We start from the raw sequence: 19,405 nt of genomic DNA, 5'->3' as shown, positions 1-19,405 counted from the left end.
CGCCAAAGGGGGGAGGTGGCGGTGACAGCCGCGGGGAGGGGGCGGGAGGAGAGGCGGCTCGGCTCCAGCTCCGGGCTCTTCTCCGCTCCACTCTGCCTCCGGCTCTGCGCTCACCTACTGTCCAAGCCTCCCGCTCCTGCCCCAGGATCCCCAGGTGGGCCCTAGACCGCGGCGGTCCCCAGGCTCTTAGCCCAAGCGCTGACTCTCCAGCCCCCAGCCCCCGGCAGCGCACTAAACCGCCAGGGGGCGCCGTGTGAATTCTCTATCCCAGCCACCCGGCGCCCCCTCCCACGGCCCACGTTGGGACGGGAGGGGGGCGCCGGGGGCCATGCGGGGCCAGGGCCGTAAGGAGAGTTTGTCCGATTCCCGAGACCTGGACGGATCCTATGACCAGCTCACGGGTGAGTCAGTGGCTTGGGGGGCGGGGGAAGGAGGGTAGATTCCATCCCCCCAGACCCTTAAGCCCCTCTAACCCCTGCCAGGCCCTTACCCACACTCTGACCCATTCCCAGGTACCCTCCCGGCTGTTCTGGGCGGCAGGACACTGAGGTTCAAAGCCTTGGGTCCCGCGGGGGTGGTGGTGGTGGTGGAAGTGTTGGGGGCGGAGCACGTGGGCAGGTGGGGAGAGGCAGCAGGTGTGGGCATGCATGACACAAGGCTAGGAGGGTGTCTATAGTGGGAGGTGTTACGTGCGAGAGCGCCTGTCATTCTTTGTGTCTGTGTGTATATACGTGTGTGCGCCTCCCACAGCTGGTTGCCATGTGCCCTGGGCTTGGTGACAGCCAGGGTGAGTGTGATTGCCTGTGATTGTGCAATTGTATGTCTTGTCAGATGTTTCAGTGAGGTTGTGTAGGACCCTGATTGTACTAATGAAGTTGTTTTAACCACGTATCTCTGTTCTGTGTGCAACTCTGTGCTTTGAGTGTGTGATTTTCTGTATGAAGAGGCATGTGACTACCAGTATGTGTCAGGTCTTCACTTTATAGTGGTATGTCTCTTTGTAAGACTTTATGACTGTGAACCTCCTGGGACAAGCATGTGTTAAAGTGGGTTGTGTTGTGTTTTAATTGTGAGACTGTGCGGGTTACATTGGTGTTTGATACTGATTGTGTACTTTCACGTGGTGATGTCTTCAGTGGGGCTCTGTGAGTGTCTATGGCATGTCTTACCCTTGCTGCCTCTTTGGCTTCCTGGGGCAGAAGGGGGTCTTTAGTGCACACCACTGCTTCCCCATGTTTTCCACAAATAGCCCCGGTCGACCCAAGGAAGGACTCTGGTGTCCATCTACCCAGCCTGGCTTCCAGGAGTGTCACCAGCTCCTGTGGGGAGGCTTTGGTTAATGCTGGATCAGCACCCCCCACACACAAAGTATTTAGAGATCATTCTTACAACTGAAGCTCCTTCAACCCTCCCAGAACTTCACCCAAACCCAGAGGAAAACAAACCCTCTAGCCTCCCCTCCAGACCCAGAGATAGAAGCTCTAGGCCTGGGAGGTGCCATGTGGCCTCCCCTTCTAAGTATCCCCCCAAACCACTTTGCTTCTCAGGCATCCTCTCTCTCCCACACTGGGGAGGTATGTGAGACCAGTACATCTGTGCCTGTGCATATTCCTGGGTTTGGTAGGCAGATCCACGTGTTTGTGTGGGTGACTGTGTCACCTTGTGTACATTTCCATATACGTGTGTTTCTGTCTCTCATTGTGCAGCCTGCCCAAGAACTCCAACAGAGAATGGGAGTAGGGAGACTGTCTGCCCTGTGTCTGAAACAAGCTGGGGAGGTGAAGGGAGGCCATGATCCTTGTCCTTGTCTTGAGGAGAGTAAGGTTAAGACTTGGGGATGAGGAGAGGACTAGGTTGTAACGCCTTGAAAAAGTGTCTCCCTGACTAACACACCCTGGGGAGGTTCTCGTCCCTATGCCCAGACTCCCAGAAGGGGGAGCCCTTCCACTCAGGCAGGCCCCAGATGTGCCCTAGATGTGCCTCAGGCCTGGATGGATTACAAAGGTCCAGGTGACTAGCTCTGCTTTAGGCTGTGTTCTCACCAACTCAGGATCCTTGAGAGTAGTAAGGCCCCCAGCGCCCTCATTAGCACCACATTAATCAGTGTTTTCTTCCTGCTTTAACTGATTCTCCCCTTTAGTGGAATCATCTGCTCCCCACTTGGCTATTTGAATCAGAGATTGGGTGGAAGTGGGGAAGCCCTTGTACGGGAAGGTGCAGGAATAGAAGTGTGAATACCAGCTCTGTATGACTTTTGCTCTCTGGGCCTCATTTTTTTCATCTGTAAAATGGGAAATACTACTTTCCACCTGCCTGCCCTCCAAGGGAAATAGAAAGTTCAAATGTTGACAAGCATCAAGAATCGTGTTCCACGTCATCAGCATCCTCGCTGTAGATAGCTCCACACGCGACTTGGGAAGTAGAAATAAGACTACCAGGAGCTCTCCTTTCGAAGGAGGGCTTATCTTACAGCGGGAGATAAGTGGGGTTGGGAAGCCGGTGTTAAGGCGGTGGGTGCTCGGAGACGCCTGAGCTGAAGCCGGATGGGGAGTCGTTGTCCGCGGTGCTGAAGCTCTTGCAAGGCGGAAGTGCAGCAGGGCCGGCCAAATTCCCAATGTTCCTTCCTTGTGCAGGCGGGATTCCTGGAATCGGACCTGGGGGTATTCTTTGGCTTCAGTCATCCCGGCCTATCAGGCTGACAGGGAGGGGGCGCTAAAGTCATACCTCAGGTCATCCTGGGTTGCCCCAGCCTCTTTCCTTACCCACTCCCACCCAAGGCTCAAAACAAATCTGGGGGGCTTCCCTGGTGGCGCAGTGGTTGAGAGTCCGCCTGCCGATGCAGGGGACACGGGTTCGTGCCCCGGTCCGGGAAGATCCCACATGCCGCGGAGCGGCTGCGCCCGTGAGCCGTGGCCGCTGAGCCTGCGCGTCCGGAGCCTGTGCTCCGCAACGGGAGAGGCCACAACAGTGAGAGGCCCGTGTACCGCAAAAAAAAAAAAAAAAAAAAAAAAAAAAACAAAAAAAAACCTGGAGGAGACTTTTAGGAGAAAACAATCTGAACCCCACCTCGCCCCGCCCCGCATCTAGCACCTCCGGGCCCGGCAGGACCTATTGGCAGTGCGGCGAGGTGGGAAAAGGCAGAGATCCGCTGCGGTCCTGTCCAAGCTGGAAGCAAGGAAAGGACTGGAGAAGATGAGGAGAGAGTTGGGACCTGGCTGGCCAAGTCCTGAGCTCGGGTCCCGGCCTGGGATCTCCGGAGTTGCGTCCCTCCGGCCATAAATATCGTTCCCGGACTGGCGCGCCCCCGTGTGGTTTTAGAGGAGCCATGCTTGCGGAGCTGATTCCAGATGAGGATGTTGCCAAATCAAGTGGCAAGGTTCCGTGGAGTTCAGGGGTGACTCTCGCCACCTAAATGTAGGATTTTCAGCCAAAAATACGGGATCCCAGTCGGAAGAGTGGGATCCCCATAGGCTCTGTCAGGAGTTTAAAGGCGTTAGTGGGTCCTGGAAGGGTTTACTTTGGGTATAACCAGATAGGGATGAGTCCAGGGCCAGGACTGTGGGTAGGGGGGCTTCTCGATGCATCTGGCTGACAATCGGCGTATGAGGGGAGAGTGTGAACCCGCCGGACCAGGACACAGGGACACAAAACAGTTACAAGAAAAAGATATTCAGAGCCAGCAGACAGACCAGTAGGGGCACGTCCCTGCAGCCCCTTTGTCACTCCAATACACTGGTCAGTTCCTCCTCTTCCCTCCTACTCTCGCGCCCATTGGTCCAGGAAGTATGGAAGTGTGGGGAGTTGCCATGACAACTAGGTCGTCTAAACCCCTTCGCATCTTTGTGTCAAAATGGGAAGAGGAGGGGTGTGACAGGCAGAGAATGAGGGGATGAAGCGGGGCAATGAAAGATAATGTTCATTCCCTCCCCAGCTCATTTTTCAAAAACCGCGGGTGCCCCCTTCCCCACCGGAAATTCAGAAAATATTCCCAGAGAAGGCTGTGAGGGAGAGTCCGTGCCGCCCCTCCCCTCCGGCCCCGCCCCGCCCGAGTCTGTGAATTTGGGGGGCGGGTGCTTTAGGCGCTGGGGCCAGGGTGAGTTCCCCTCGTGTGGCCAGGAGAAGACGGGAAGCGGAACGAGGCTCTGTTGCCTGAGATCCTGGTCCTATGGGTCCGGCCCTCCCGCGCCGCCCACGCAGGGCCCACTCCGTTGGGGGCGGAGATCAGAACGCCCCGGGCCTTGGGGGCGGAGCTTGACCTCTGTGCTCACCGCAGGACCATGAACAGATGCCCCCGCAGGTGCCGGAGCCCGTTGGGGCAGGCAGCGCGATCCCTCTACCAGCTGGTGACTGGGTCGCTGTCGCCAGGTATGAGGAAGGGAGGAAAGGGCTGGATCCCTCAAAAAGTAAGCGAAGTGGGATAGGAACCTTACAGAGGTGGGGAGAGAAAGGGCCCCTCACAGAGATGGAAGGGGCAGGATCCTTCAAAGAAAAGAGTTTAAAGGGCAAGACTCCAACAGAAGTGGAGCTTGGGATAGGGTCCCTTAAAGAGAAGGTGAAGGACATAGGGGTCTTCAAAGAGGAAAGGAGAAGGGGCATCATCGTCCCTCACAATGGTGGAAGAGGGGGCAGGGCTCCTTACTGAGAGCAGAGGTGCAGGACTCCTTACTGAGAGCAGAGGTGGGGGCCTCAAGAAGGTGAATGTAAGGGGCAAGGCCCCTCACAGGGATGAAGGGAGGAAGCTTGCAGCAGAGCAGGGAAAAGGCAAAGCTCTTTACTGAATTGCTTAGTTTAATGGGATCTTAAGATGCCTAGGGGCAGTGTGCAGACTCAGGAAAAAATCCTGAGGTGGGACTGGACCAACATGAACTCAGCTAGTGAGTTTATGCATGATGGATGGATAGACTTGTGTGGCATAAGGATTGTATGTCACCGTTTTGTCTATCTCTGGGAGTCTGTATTAAGGGGGTTGGTGCCTCAATGGGGTTGTGATCACTGGGGCTGTGCACCCCTAGGGTTACGTATCCCTGGAATTCTGTGACACTAAGACTGCATGTACCTGGAGTTCTATGCTTTAGAGTTGGGTTGGGGGTTCCTGAGTCACACTAAGTTAGCTGTATAGACTTCATAAGGTTGTACCTTGGTGTGGGATTTGTTCAATTTATGACATGGATTGTGGATATCATATCGTGGCACTGCTGAGATTATGCACACCTCCACTTGGGCTTCCTTAGAGCTGCCTGGGCAGGGCCCACAGAACCCAGCAACTCCTCCCCACCTGGCCTGGGGAGACCAAAACATCCTAGCCTGGTGGCATTCTGGGATCTGTAGTTCTCTGGCTGTCTGCACAGTATCCCCTTGAGCCCCTGGAGTATAAGCAGGCCTCCCCTTACAATGTGCTCCCAGAAGGAGAGGAGATGGGGCTGAGCCAAAGCCATGCTTGGATGTCTCTTGGGAAGCATGTGTCCTCCAAGCCCCCTGCTTGGGCCTGTCTCAAGTGACAGATGGCTGGAGCCAGGCGGGGCCAGCTCTCAATCATAGCAGGCATGACTTCCAGGCCCTAAAATAGCCCCAGGGCCTAGGGAGATCATTAATTACCTGATGCAGCTGGGGGCTGCTCTGTCTTCTGGCCTGGTTGGGGATGGAGTGGGCTGGAGGGCTGACAGAAGGGTCTTTACTGGTTGGGTTCTTCACTAGGGGAGCAAGGGCAGACGGGAAAGTGGGACAGTTACATACTATGGGCCCCCTTCATTAGGCAGTATTTCTCTGGGATTGAACTTTGGGAGGTAAATAACTAAATGATAGGTGTATCTCCGTGGTGAGATTTGAGGGATCTAAGGGAGGGCTTACTTAATGCTTCAAGATAGTTTTCCCTTCAGCCTCCACTCTGCCTGAAGTATTTTCATTAAGACTTCACTCCTCTGGGTGAAGAGCAAAGTGGCACAGGGATGCTTGGGGAGGACAGACCTGGGCAACTTTCTCACAGAGCCCAGAGACTTGAGAGGTCTCTGAGTGGGGGTGGGGGGTGGGGAGAGAGCCTGAAAAACAACTTGCTCTTTCACTTCTATCAGATCCTCTCACCAGAGGCCTGGTTGATTTAGGACCTTGAGTCCTGTGAGGCTGGGTCAAGGTCTCTGAAGGTTGAGGGTGAGGGTGAGAGAAGGAAGAGGAAGATCTGCAGACAGGGCAACCAGCTAAACGGTTGTCAATCTGTCCATCTGTGAATCAGCAGCAGAGAGCAAGGAGATGCTGCTGTTCTGCCTCTTTCCAATCAAATAGCCTGGCTTGGCATTCAAGGCTCCATGGAATCTGCCCCTTTCTGGTCTTATCACTCATATCTACCCCAATACCAACTAAGCAGCAGTCACTCAGGATTCCTTGACACCTCCACACACGTTGGAGAGACAGCCTGAGGGAGCTGGCAGATCACTGGTTCTGGTTCAAGTCTTGATCTATCCTTTATCATCTGTGTTATCTTGGGACAATCACTTCTCTGAGCTTCAGTTCCTTCATCTGCAAAATGGGTATACTGCTACTCAATCTGACCATTTCAGCTGTAAACACAGGAATAATAGACCCTACCCCTCAGGTCTATTATGAGGACTAAATGAGATAACATGTGTAAAGTATCAAGGACACAAAACATGCTCAATAAATGTTGGTCCCTTTGTTAAGGCAGACTGTTGACAGTTTAGCCATCCTTTAAGAACCAGCTCAAAAAATACCCTCTCCAGGTTTTTCCTGGGCTCCCAGTTAGAAGACTAGGGCTCATTTCATGGCCTGCTTTGAACAGTTCCTACCACATAGTAGGCACACAATAAATATTTTTTGAATGAGTAGATACCTTATAGTTCTGTCAGTGGGCTGTCTCTCCCTGCCCAGGAGAGCCAGAACCCTGTTTGGTTCACCTTTGTTCCACAGGCACCAGCTCAGAGCCTGGCATTCAATTTGTATAGGTCCAGTTTTTTAACATCTTTGCCCTCTAGGAGCTTGGAATCTAATTGAGGAAACAGGACTGATCCAGAAAGACCTGAGTTCAAATTTGCAACATCTCCTCTTAGCTAGGTGACCTTGAGCAAGTTCCTTTACCTTTCTGGGCCTCATTTACCTCATCAGTGAAATGGGTACAATACTCTTCACTCTGCCTACCTCATGGGGTTGTCATGAGAAGACATGGAGATAACAGTGTTTGTGGAAATGCTTTGTAAATTGCTAAGATATGTAAGGGGGGAATATAATATTATTAATAGTGGCAGTAAACAATTATAAGCAATTACTCTGTGCTAGGAATTATTCTAACAGCTTTCCGTGTATTAGTTCATTTAGGAGGGCCTAGCAACCATATGAGGTAGGAAACCGAGGCACAGAGAGATTAAGAACTTTCCCAGTTAATTCCAAGGGGCAGAGCTGGGATTTGAACCCAGGGAGTCTGGCACCCTGGCCCACACTGTTACCTACCATGCTACGCTGCCTCCTTTTACTGTTCCCACTGATAACATTACAGACTTAGGTGCTGAGTTTTGAGGGCCCAATGGGCTACCGTAGAATTTCAGGTAGCTGGGAGCCTGCTGAGGGCTGGAGGCTCTGAAGGGAAGGGAATTTAAGCTGTCTCTAAAGGACAGGTAAGAACTGTAGGATAGGAGAGCAAAAGGGAGTTCATTCCAGGCAGAGGGAATAGCAGGAGCAAAGCCACAGAGATAGCACTGAGTTTGGTGTGTTTGGGGGACAGTGAGGAGGCAAAACTGGCTCAAAAAAAGGTATCTGCTGATGAGGGTGGGGGAAGGGTATTAAATCCCAGGCATGGATTTTGGACGGTGAGAGGGAGATGGTTTGCTCATTTCATCTGTAAACCTGTAACCTCCAAAGGTGTGAGAAGCCAAAAACAGTCCCTGAATTGACTTCTTCCTGGGGGAGAGAGGGGGGACAAGCAGAGGACCAAGCCTGCCGGAGGCATACCCTCCTTCCCAAGGATGTTGGAAGGGTCGGTGGAGAGGGAAGGGGTAAGATACGGTGTGAAATGAATTCCTGACCCCCCAGTGGTGGCCATGTAGAACTGCAGATCCGTGAACCTCAAATGAAGCAGTAGGGACTAGCCCCCATCCCCACCCCCCTCCCACAATTGAGGCTGAAACACATCCTAGAGCTGGACGAGGTGGCAAGGGTCCCTTGGGTTAATCCCCCTAAACTGGGCCTCCTGTGTGAGCAAGCTGTCTATGAAAGGAGCCAGTGTAGCGTGGTGGTTTAGCGCACAGGCTGAGTCAGCCTGGGTTAAAATTGAGCTCTGACACTTATTGATCTTGGAGATTTTCTTAAGCTACTTTTGTCTAGTTTTCCCACCCATAATGTGGGGATAACAGTACCTCCTTCATAGGTTTATTGTGAAAATTCAATGTGATAATGTCTGTAAGCACATAGCACATTATCTAGCACATACTGAGTGCTCAATCCCTAGCCAGCTGTGGCAGTAACCCAGAGGCTCTTATCTTCTGGCTCCCTGGTTCTGCAAGCCTCTCCCCACCGCACTACAGACACCACCGCCGCCATCACCACCACTTTGAGGGAGACTGGAAGATGGGGGAGGGGCTCCAGGAATACAGCGGGGCTGTGTGGCTCCCTTGGAAGGTTCAGATTTCCCTCCTACTCTGGGTTTCTCCATCAGCTCAGTAAAGATTCCCAAAGAACAGGGAGGGTTTTGGCAGCTCCTGGGTGAGGCCCCTGCCAGGAGGAAAGGAAGAGCACATCCCTCCTCTCCCAAGGAGCTTGATTCTCTGCGTCCCAAAGGCAGCTGCAATAAGTCCCCTCCCCAAAGGGTCATGATAGGGCTAAGGGGCTGTTTTCCTGCCCAGGCTACTGGACCTAATCCTCCCTCCCTTGGGCCTCAGTTTCCCTGTGGCCTGTGGGAAGAGAGTGCTTCCCGCCTCTCAGTCTCCATGACAACCGCAATCGATGGTGGTGGTGTCCTCCTGACTGGAGAGGTCACCACCTTCTCCTCCCTTATATTCTCATACACTTTCATGCAGATACAATTACACTACCACCATAGACCCATACTCCTAATTATATGACACATCCATACTACCAATCTTCAGACCCGCATGCCACAACCCTGCTAAAATACAGATACCTCACACCCCATACACACTCAGAAATACTCCAGTACACTCTCACACACACCCCACAGACACCCAGGTTACATACCCGTATACACCACACACACCGCTAAGACAGGTGCACAGTCATGTGTAAACACACACACAGACACACGTAAGAGGAGGTACACACTCTCCATACACATACAGGAATATACACACAAGAAAACACTCAGACACCCATAACATATTCTGACCCACACATCTATTACTTATGCATGGGCAGCTCCTAGTTTCACACACACACACACACACACACACACACACACACACACCCTGCCCTTCCCTGCCTTCTCTCTAAGCACAGGTCTTCCCTCTGCCCCCTCTCTTTGGTACAGAGTAGCCACAGGCTGTCTGAGGGAAGCTGTCTCAGGGGCAGAGGCAGGGCACTGCCCCCCTTCTCTGGTCTGGCCTGGCCCATAGCCTTCACACCAAAAGCTCTGGAGGAGATACCAATCGACAGGCAGGAGTGGCCCCGTGAAGAGGAAGAGGCTGTGGCTTGGAGGCTGTGGCTGGGAGGCCTGTGGGGAGGCGGGGGGAGGGGGAGAGGGAGGAGATCCGGGGAGCGAGATGGGGAGGGAGACTGCGGGCAGTCCTACTCAGGCTGGGGAGCCTGAGGGGGAGGAAGTGTGAGTAGGGAGGGCCAGCCTCAGCCTGTGGGGCCATGCCCCCGGCCCACCATGAACCTGGAAGGGCTGGAGATGGTCGCTGTGCTTGTGGTCCTCGCTCTGTTTGTCAAGGTTCTGGAGCAGTTTGGCCTCTTTGAGCCTGTCTCCTTAGAAGGTAACCCAGGTGTCTGGGCATGTCTGGCCTGCTGGCTAGAAGGACAGTGGCCTGCAGGGTTGGGGAGAAGATTACTCTGACTTTATGACTGGGGTGAGGGCTGCAGGAGTAAGCAGGTTAGTGATGGGATGGGACATCTGCGGGAGAGGAGTTGGGGGAACAGGACATCTGGGAGAGGCGAAGAGGGGGACTCAAGGATTGGACCTGGGGGAGGCGAGGAGGGAATCTGGGGGATTGGGTGTCTGAGGGAGGTGAAGAGAGAGGGCCAGGAGCCAGGGAGGTGATGAGGGGGTACAGCATGGGGGGACTGGGATTGAGGATAAGGGGAGACTGGGGGGAATGAGGAAAAGTCTGGAGACAGGCAGGGGTATCTGGAATAGAGGAAGGAGGTTCCAGGGGTCCTGAGATAACACCAGACTTCTGGGGAGTCCCTTTTGGGGCCAGGGACCCACAATGGCTCTGAAGATGTGTGTGACTCGCCACACCTCCATCCTTGTAGGCGTGGGTTACAGGGTGTGTGTGGACTCAGTGTGTGAGAGATACAGGGGGTGTGGCTGTGTGTTCATGTGTGTGAGAAAGGACAAAACGTATGACTACTTGAGCCTGTGTATGTGACAGGGGTGTGATTTAATGTGTCTGAGTGACAGAGTGTGTCGCTTTATGAGATGGCAGATGTGACTGTGCCTGAGGGGCATGGAGTGTGTGGCTGAGCCTCTTGGGGCATCTGATTGTGTGTGTGGCTATTCCCAGAGTTCCCTGATGATATACCAGCTCCATACCCAAGGCTAGGGATGGGGTGGGTTCTGGAGGGACAGGAGTGGGATCACTGTGAATGAGACATTCATAGACAAATCTGGTAGGAGAGTGAGGGGTGGATCGGATCAGGGACCCTGCCTCCCAAGCCGCCTTGCCTCTCCCAGGTCCTCTCAGGATCTAAGGGCAGAATGGGCTCCAGAGTCTAGAGTGGGAAGTGGGAAGGCAATTCTCCACCCAACCCAAAAGTCAGGTGGGGAGAGTGATACTGGAGGTAGAGAGGGGAACATGTTCTGCCTCCCCAGGGAGTTTTAGCCTCTTCCTCTTCTTCATGCCGAGACCTGTGCAGCTCCATAGCATGGCTACAGGAAAACAGGCAAGAACCATGATAAGAGGACTGCAGGGTAGACACCTGGGAGAACTGAAAAAATGTGAAAGGAGCTAGGGAAGAAGGTCCGTGAATTGCCTGCTCTAGAATTCCGTAAGAGCAGAAAACTCCTAGTCTACCCTCCATCCTCTGCTGCATTTATTGGGGTGGGGTGGGGTGGGTCGCAGGGATTGGTCCTAGATGAACTGGGATTCATCCAGTCCTGAAAAGATGAAGTCAGTCGGGCTCTAACTTTCCATCCCCTTTAGACTATTGGTGGGAAGGGGGGAGGCATCCTGTCTGCTGAAGGCACCCCCTTTCTCTTCCCACCTTCAGAGGAGCCCAGAGGAGACTGAGTCCTTGGAGCAGGCAGGGGACCAGATGGGGGGATGTGTGAAGAGGGGGAGGTTGGGAGAGGCGGGGCGAGCCAACCCCCAGTCCAGAGGCTACTACACCACCAGAGGCCCGAGGCACAATCGGCTTCGGGAAACCAAAGTCCAGGCTAATGGAGCCCTGGGCCAGAGGCCAGGCCGCCATCGATCCCTCACCCAGCTCACTGCCTCCCTCCCACGTCTCCATAGCTCCTGGGGAGAGAGGACAAATGGGAGGGAGAGGAGGCGCTGACTTCAAGCAGTTCCCTTCTGGGAGCACAGCATCTTCCTGAGGGTGGAGCCGGCTTGGAAGGCAGGGCCTGCAAGGGAGCTGGGGTGCCAATCTACAACTAAAGGAAATTGGGCCCCTCCAGGAATGGACTGAGGCCAGCTTCAGTCAGTATGCCAGGTCCAGTGAGCTCTGGCCCTCGAGTCTGGAGGTGGGTGCAGCCAGGAGACAGACACACAACAGGAACTTGGAGGGTCTCCCTGGGATACAATTAGAGCCGTAGGACATGTGTAAATAAGAGGAAGTGAGGGGAACTGTGATCAGTGGGCTCTGGGTAGTCCCACATTACAACAAAATACTCATCTCCAAGGTCTGTCATTGCCTGAAAGTTTGCTATCATTTCACCTTCAAAGAGTAAGCCATACTGGAAAAGACTGGGAAGGGACACACTTTTAGGGTGGATGAGTTCTCTGAGAACTCTGTTCTGCTGGTGGGAAGATTCTAGGTGCCTTGGAATGAGGGGTTATAGGCAAGAAAGGTGGGGGTGTACCCAAGGCAAATGCAGGTTCTGTGGGTGAGGTGCAGTCTTAGGTATCTGGGTGCCATGGGCACCTAGGTTACAATATGATATGGGCATGTGTGTGGTGACCTTGATATGTCATGGTGACCACACTGTGATGTGATGTCCCAGGGTCATTGTGTGTTCTTGTGTGGTTTGATCATGCTGTGTGTAAGATGGCCTGTATGGTTCCTAATGTATGTCTGTCATGTTTTTCCCAGGTCAGTCACATTTGTATATGTTTGTATTAAGAAGTACTAGGTCAAAGTGTGTATGTCTGTGTGTGTGTGTGCATGTGTTGGGAGGCCACTGGGTATGAATGAGGTACTAGGTATCAAGCGGTCCTTGTGTGGCATCCATCACTCTGATTTATCATACTATGTATACACACCTGTCACTGTGTGTGTGTGAGAGAGGCAGGCAGCCCCCGGGTTGGACATCACCCTCAGAGGTCCAGCTGTAGCACTGGAGCCAAGGACACTGGGTCAACAAAGACTGAGGCCAATGCTACTTCCTCCCCCCACCCCCGGCCACCTCGCTGTTCCCAGCTGTGTCCCTTTATACAAGGTGCGGAGCCACCTTGGTGGACTTCCCATGCCTGTGAAACCCACTGGACTCCCCTAATCGGCCCCAGCTACTCTCACCATTACCCACCCCCCATTTCCCCCCAACACCCGCCCCCAGCCAGGGTTGATTTGTGATGGTGGGGAGGGTACAAGGAACAGAGGGACAGTGGGGTTAATGTACCTTCCTGGGGTCTTCTCTCTTCCCAGGCCACCCTCCAGGGCCCACTAAAAAAGCGCTGAAGCAGCGGTTCCTCAAGCTGCTGCCTTGCTGCGGGCCCCAAGCCCTGCCCTCAGTCAGTGAAAGCAAGTGCCTCTCCTGTGCTTCCGGGGGTGGGGCCCGTATGTGTCGGGGTGTGACCGGTGTGAGGGGAGCCGGCCTGCGTGAGTGTGTGTGGGCGTGACCAATGTGGCGGAGGTGGGCTGGGCACTGACTAACCAGGAGTGTGAGGGGGCGTGGCTACGCAGCGCAGAGCGGAATGTGTGGGCGTGGTCAGTTTGGAGGCGGGGCCTGAGTGTGTGGGCCATCTGGGTGTGCGAAATGGGCAGGATCTGGGTGTTTGGGCGTGGTCAGTGTGACAGGCTGAGGCCACTCTGAGCCTGTGTGAGCGTGGCCAGTGTGGCAGGGGTGGGACCAGGCGGCTGTGAGGGTCTGTGCGTGGCTTAGCTGGGGTTAGTGTCTGGCCGCCCTCCCCGCCCCTGGGCATGTTTTGGGCCTTGAGATGTAGGTCACCAATGCCTTGACTAGATGGATGGAAGTGTAATGATGGAGCCCGCCTTCCTCCAGATGCCAGGGTACTTGAGTTTCCTAGTACCAGCCTGGTCCCCAGTTGAGTGACCTCGCTTTGTCTGTAGGCCTCAGTTTCCTCATTTGGGCTTTGCCCACCTCACAGGATTATACATACTGCATCTTTGCAAGCTATAAAGGACCGGTTTGTACTCATTATTTGAGAAGGTCGTTGTGTTTGATTCTGCTGGGTCCCACAATGGGGGTCGATTCGGGAAAAGGGCAGGGGGATGTGCGCGGGGTCCGATTCGTGTGTGTCTGTGCTCATTCGTTACGTGTGCCTCTGTGCGCGTGGGGGGCTAGGGTGTGTGCACTGTAACACGCAGGTCTGTGAGATTTGCTGTGAGTGTGAGGGGCGAGGTGTGTGCAGCTGGCCGGGTCCTCCGCTTTCTCGGTGACAGTTCGCTCCCTTCAGCATTAGCCGCCCCAGCCTCCCTCCGCCCCCACAGACCCCGCCCGCTGGACCCAGGTGACTTACTCTCCTGGTGGGGGCGGGGGCGGGGGACTTCGGGAGCCTGGGGTGGGGGCACCTGCCTGGGGAATGGATGTTGGGAACAGGGGCGGGGCTGATACGGGGCCAGGGGTGGTGGCCTTCTCTAAGGCACACTAGTGCTCTGGCAGGAGTGGGGTGTGGAGGGGGCTTGGCTGGAGCTGGGCGGGGCATGGCTCGGGCATGGCTGGGATAGGCGGGGCTTGGCTGGAGGGAAGGATCTGGGCGGGGCAAGGGTGAGACCGGGCGGATCTGAGTTGGTAAGGGGAGGCCCAGAGCTCGAACCCTCAGAAGGCCCCTCTCCAACCCAATTTTCCTACTCCTGGCCTTCTGGGACAAAGACTGGGCTGGGGGCCTTCCCCTCCAACCATGGATCAAGGGCCCAGGGGCCAGCGCTGACTCAGACCCCGGGCTCTGGGGCCAGGCCTGGCCTTGGCCTGGGCCCGCTGATATACGTCGAAGCCGACCAGCATCTTCTTGGCTCTGGGTCCGGGGAACTGGCCGGCTGGTCTCCGGCGTCGGATATGGGGGGGATGGATGGTTCAGTGATTTTGAAGAGGGGTCGTGGGGGACAGGCCTGAGGCGCGGCTGTCCCCCCCAACCGCCCCCACCCCGCAGACAGCGTGGAGGATGAGTTTGAACTGTCCACCGTGTGTCACCGGCCCGAGGGTCTGGAGCAGCTGCAGGAGCAAACCAAGTTCACGCGCAAAGAGCTACAGGTCCTGTACCGGGGTTTCAAAAACGTGAGTGCAAAGCAGAACCAAACTGGGGAGGGGCAGGGCCTATCCAGGACTTTTCTGAAAGGTTGGCCTGGAGGCTTTGAGGAGTGACAGGGGAGGGGAGGAGAAGGGACAGCTCCCCTTCCACCACAGACCAAACTTCTAGGTTCCTGCTGGTTTGAGAAGGGGCGGAGCCTGTAGATTGGTCTGTCAGTTCTGTGTTTTTTATTTGTGCGCTTGGGAGAAGTCTTTCCTCCAGGAGAAGAGCTACATGGTGAGCCCCCTGGAGACACGAAGATTTCCCCTCTCTCTGGGAGTCTCTGGACAGGGAGGGTTGGGTGGGAACCTGGGGGGGGAGGGGCGGTGAGTGGAAGGGGGTTTTGTCTCTTCCTTCAGTCTGGTTTCCTTCCCTACACTACCCTCAGGAATGTCCCAGCGGAATTGTCAATGAGGAGAACTTCAAGCAGATTTATTCCCAGTTCTTTCCTCAAGGAGGTGAGGGGACAAGTCCTGAGAAGAAGCAGCTGTCCATCTCTAGGCTGACTTGGGGAGAGGGCTGGAAATGCCAAGTGAATGGGGTTTGAGGATCCCCACAGAGGTAGGGAGGCAGGAAGTCCTCTCCTGTCTGGAAGCCAAGCTTACTCATCCATACTTATCCTGCAGACTCCAGCACATATGCCACTTTTCTCTTCAATGCCTTTGACACCAACCATGATGGCTCAGTCAGTTTTGAGGTGAGCTGGAGACTGTGGGCCAGGGAAGCATGTTTCCTGGGGCTTCAGGGCCAGGCCAGACCCAGAGAGAGGGTTGGGTGAAAGGTATCAGAAGACCCATTTTCCCCTGCCTCCTTCCTAGGACTTTGTGGCTGGTTTGTCAGTGATTCTTCGGGGAACCACAGATGACAGGCTGAACTGGGCTTTCAACCTGTATGACCTCAACAAGGATGGCTGCATCACCAAGGAGGTACAAGGCAACTGAACAGCTGGAGGGGTTGTATGTGTGTGGGAGGTGTAAAGAGCCCATAGGAGGGAAATGTGACCCACATATACATCACCAGCAAGGGGTGGGGTCTGCCCTAGGCTCTAGGCCTTCTAGTTTGGAGGCTGGAGGCTCTGAGGAGGGATCCTCTTCTCTCTCGGCCTAACAGGAAATGCTTGATATCATGAAGTCCATCTATGACATGATGGGCAAGTATACATATCCTGCACTCCGGGAGGAGGCCCCAAGGGAACACGTGGAGAGCTTCTTCCAGGTGCCTGGGACTGGGTAGGCTGGGTTTTAGAGTGAAGGGAAGGAGGTGAGGTCCCAGAAGGGAACTTAACCGAGTTCTGCCTGCCTCTCTCCTGTCATCCCTTCTGTTTTCCCTACCTGACTACCTTTTTGCAGAAGATGGACAGGAACAAAGATGGCGTGGTGACTATTGAGGAATTCATTGAATCTTGTCAAAAGGTACAGGGCCCTGCCCTCTACATTTTCCTGGTCTGGACTCAGGGCCTGATTCAATGATGTAAGAGAAGGCTCCTTTGGGCAGAGTACTATTTCCCTAACTCACCGCCACCTCTGAATCTTTTTCCTTCATAACTTGGGGAGGCCTGTCCCTTCCCCACCTCTCTGGGTGTCTCCTTCCTCACTGCCTCTCTCTGTCTCTGAATGTCCCCATTTCTGAGTCAGTGTCCTTCTCCCTGTCTCTGATAAGCTCTTTTTCTTTCTCTCCAATCTGCCTCTCTCCCACCACGGCTACAGGACGAGAACATCATGAGGTCCATGCAGCTCTTTGACAATGTCATCTAGCTCCCCAGGAGAGGGGGGTCAGTTGTCCTGGGGGGACCATGCTGTAGCCCTAGTCCGGGTGGACCTCACCCTTCTCTTCCCAGGTCTGTCCTCATCCTAGCTCTACCCTGGGGGCTATAGGAATCCAAGAGCCTGGGGAGTCAGTGGTCCAGATTGCTGGAGCTGAGGGGGCTATAGAGTGGGCAGAGTGTATCTGTGGGGTGTTCCCAACTCCCAACAGCTCCCCCTTCCTGCCTGAAACTCAGTGCTGAGGGTGCCCCTGCTATAGGAATTGAGTGGTCCTCCCCCTTCCACCCCCACTTGAGAAACCACAATGCTAGACAAAATGTCTCCTGCTATGGTGCTTCCCCCATCCCTGATCTCATAACCATTTCCCCTAAGACCCCCCTTATCAGAAAGGCTGTTCTGTCCTTGGCACTGACTGGCCTTTCAGACCAGGGCCTTTGAGAGCCCTGTAGGAGGTGGACAAGAATGTAGAGGGAGTAATCTTGGGCCTGAGCCAGTGCTTAGGTCCTAGGAGGTAGCTGGGTTAGAGAACAGAAGGGCCTGGGGATTATCAGTGAGAGCATGCCAGGCTATAGCTTTGAGCTCTACAGGTCTGCCATTCAAAGCTGTCAGAATATGAATTTCCAGGCTCTTCAGAAGACCTTGTTTCCTTGGAAATACCCCAGAAAATTTCCAAGTATCCCAGGAGAGTCTGGGATCCTGGTGTTTGGCTCATTCCCTCCTCTCCTCCCTTCCTGTTTGTGTAGTGGTGGTGGCAGCGGGGGGGAAGATAGGTGGGAGCTGTCTTGGCTGATACCTGCCAAAGTTTCAGCCTACCCTCTCTGATGGCTACAACTTAAGTTTTCATTTGCCATTTCCTCTCGACTTGGAGGCACAGAGTAAGTCAGGGACAACACAGTGGATGCCTTAGAAGAAAAAGGAAGGAAGGAGGCAGGCATAGATTTGAACCCAGTGTGGGGGCATTTATTAGACTCTGTGATATACCCAGGCTCTATTCCTGCCCCCCGACATAGCCTCCTAATTGCCCACCCAGAGTCTCCTCTTGCTCTATTCAATCTACCCAGAGATGCCCCTGAGCACACCTTGAAGGCAGGAACCATAGGACCCAGGTCCCACCTCACTGTCAGCACCCCTGCCGTGCCGCCACCCCTTAATATATCTGCTTGTCCCGTTTAGCTCACTCTCCCAGTCAGCTGTGATCTGAGGGGAGGGTCCCCAGGGAGCCCCCTTTCCTATCAGAACACTGTTGACTGCTTTGCATTTTTGGTTCCTCTGTAATTTTTGTAAAATAAGAAGTACACCGGATCCAATAAAACACAATGGCTATGCACAGGCTCTGTCTGCCTTTTTGTCTCTCCTACCCCGCACATAACTCACAACCCATAATTCATACAGCCTTTTGGATTCCAGAGAAAATGCTTCCTTTCCTATAGTATGGCCAACCCTTGGCAGGAGATCAAGGCACAGGTTCTGGAAGGGTTGGAAACCTACTGGACCTCAGAGAGGCCCCCGAATCTCCCTCCCACATCCTTAGAGGAGACAAGGAAGAGGAAGGTGATTGATGTCCTGAAGACTATGCCAAGCAAGCTGTCTTTTGGCTAAACATTCTTACAAGTCAAATCCAGAATTTCTAATTTACAGACATCTTTGTTAATTTCAGTGTTTTCTTTTGAGAGGGGAATTCCCTTTAGTTTCTAATGAAAGTTCCTTTGTATAAACATCCCAACCTTGCCTCTAGTATGGAGGTACATTTGTGTCTATACTGCAGCCAAGAATGATGGGGGAGCAGATGAAGTGGACCCAGGGCAGGTCACCGTGGAGCAGGTGACACAAAGGGTAATAGAAACTTCCTGTGCGGGGTGGGAACCTTTCTTTGTTCTGCTCCTGGAGAGGGGCTGCCAATGGTAAGTTCCTCTCATCCTTTCTCTAGGGCACCATTATGTGGTGATTAAGCTTCACTATCCATAGGAGGGGGATCAGGCCTTCTCTCCCAACACTGTACATGTTGACAAGGTCAAGGGAAGGGTATGGGTGTCCAAGAAACAAAAACTTACTTCCAGATTCCATCATTTTGTCATCTGGTTTCACTGCTCACATCATCACACAACTGTCTGCTCCTTAGGTCCTTGGGTTTCTTTGGGTCACAACCCCTCTGAAGGATCTAATTAAAGTTGTGGGCCCACTGTCTAGAAAAAAAAAAAAAAACCAACACACTTTTCCATATATTTTTGTGTCCCTGAAGCCCATCCATGGGCCCTAAGTTAAGAACCTGTGATCTAGTCTACCTCTCAGCCTTCCATTGTACAGAAGAAGAAAAAGGCCCAAAGAGCGGAGAGGACTTGCTTAAGGTCACCTGGTGAGTTTACACGAGGATTGATACTTGATTGATACTACTAGACCCAATCCCCCAAGTCTCTGTTCAGGGTGGCATTGGGGCACAGTAAAAATTTGTGTGTGAAAGATGGATGCTGTGCATGTCATGCATAATCCAGACAAGGTGACACTGTGACAGGCTCTCATGTTGCCCTATACTTTTCCTTCATGGCACTTCTCAGTTTGTAACTGTATATTTAAGTACATTTATTTGAGTGATTGTCTTTTTCGATACACTGTAAGCTCCTGAGGGCTCCTTGAGTGCCCAGACTAGGTTTTTTTTCCCCCTCCCCATCCTATCCTGGGGCCTGGCACATAATAGGCATTCCATAACTGTAAGATTTGGATAAGTGGACATGGTGAGTATATGTATATAACTGGGTTAGGTATGGAGACAGTCTATATTTTAGGGTAGATCCAAGCTTAAGGGAAATTGAAGTCTGAAGCTGAGAATTTCTAGGAAATGAG

The 19,405-nt window shown here is 53.6% G+C and overlaps 1 protein-coding gene across 2 annotated transcripts; it reads left to right on the top strand.

Moving 5' to 3' along the window:
• Positions 1-9,736: 9,736 nt before the first annotated feature.
• Positions 9,737-17,894, top strand: KCNIP2 (potassium voltage-gated channel interacting protein 2). 2 transcript variants are annotated; one of them, XM_024735048.1, is made up of 8 exons: positions 9,737-9,929; positions 14,667-14,791; positions 15,193-15,262; positions 15,431-15,501; positions 15,623-15,730; positions 15,915-16,019; positions 16,154-16,216; positions 16,511-17,894. In XM_024735048.1, exons 1-8 carry the CDS (start codon positions 9,827-9,829, stop codon positions 16,556-16,558), a joined length of 693 nt encoding a protein of 230 aa, XP_024590816.1. In that variant the 5' UTR covers positions 9,737-9,826; the 3' UTR covers positions 16,559-17,894. The 2 variants fall into 2 exon arrangements, with proteins under 2 accessions (XP_024590816.1, XP_024590815.1); XM_024735047.1 differs by having other exon boundaries at positions 16,154-17,884.
• Positions 17,895-19,405: the final 1,511 nt, after the last annotated feature.

Source organism: Neophocaena asiaeorientalis, unplaced genomic scaffold (assembly GCF_003031525.2).
Source record: "Neophocaena asiaeorientalis asiaeorientalis breed wild unplaced genomic scaffold, Neophocaena_asiaeorientalis_V1.1 scaffold240, whole genome shotgun sequence".
NCBI classification, from domain to species: domain Eukaryota; kingdom Metazoa; phylum Chordata; class Mammalia; order Artiodactyla; family Phocoenidae; genus Neophocaena; species Neophocaena asiaeorientalis.
Note: the sequence above shows the minus strand (reverse complement) of the source record. Positions and strands in the feature narration are given on the sequence as shown.

Coding starts and splice junctions, on each gene's coding strand:
- KCNIP2 (XM_024735047.1), top strand. CDS start 9,827: ATGAACCTGGAAGGGCTGGAGATGGTCGCTGTGCTTGTGGTCCTCGCT. Junction 9,930..14,666: donor TGAGCCTGTCTCCTTAGAAG/GTAACCCAGGTG, acceptor CCCACCCCGCAG/ACAGCGTGGAGGATGAGTTT. Junction 15,502..15,622: donor ATGGCTCAGTCAGTTTTGAG/GTGAGCTGGAGA, acceptor CCTCCTTCCTAG/GACTTTGTGGCTGGTTTGTC.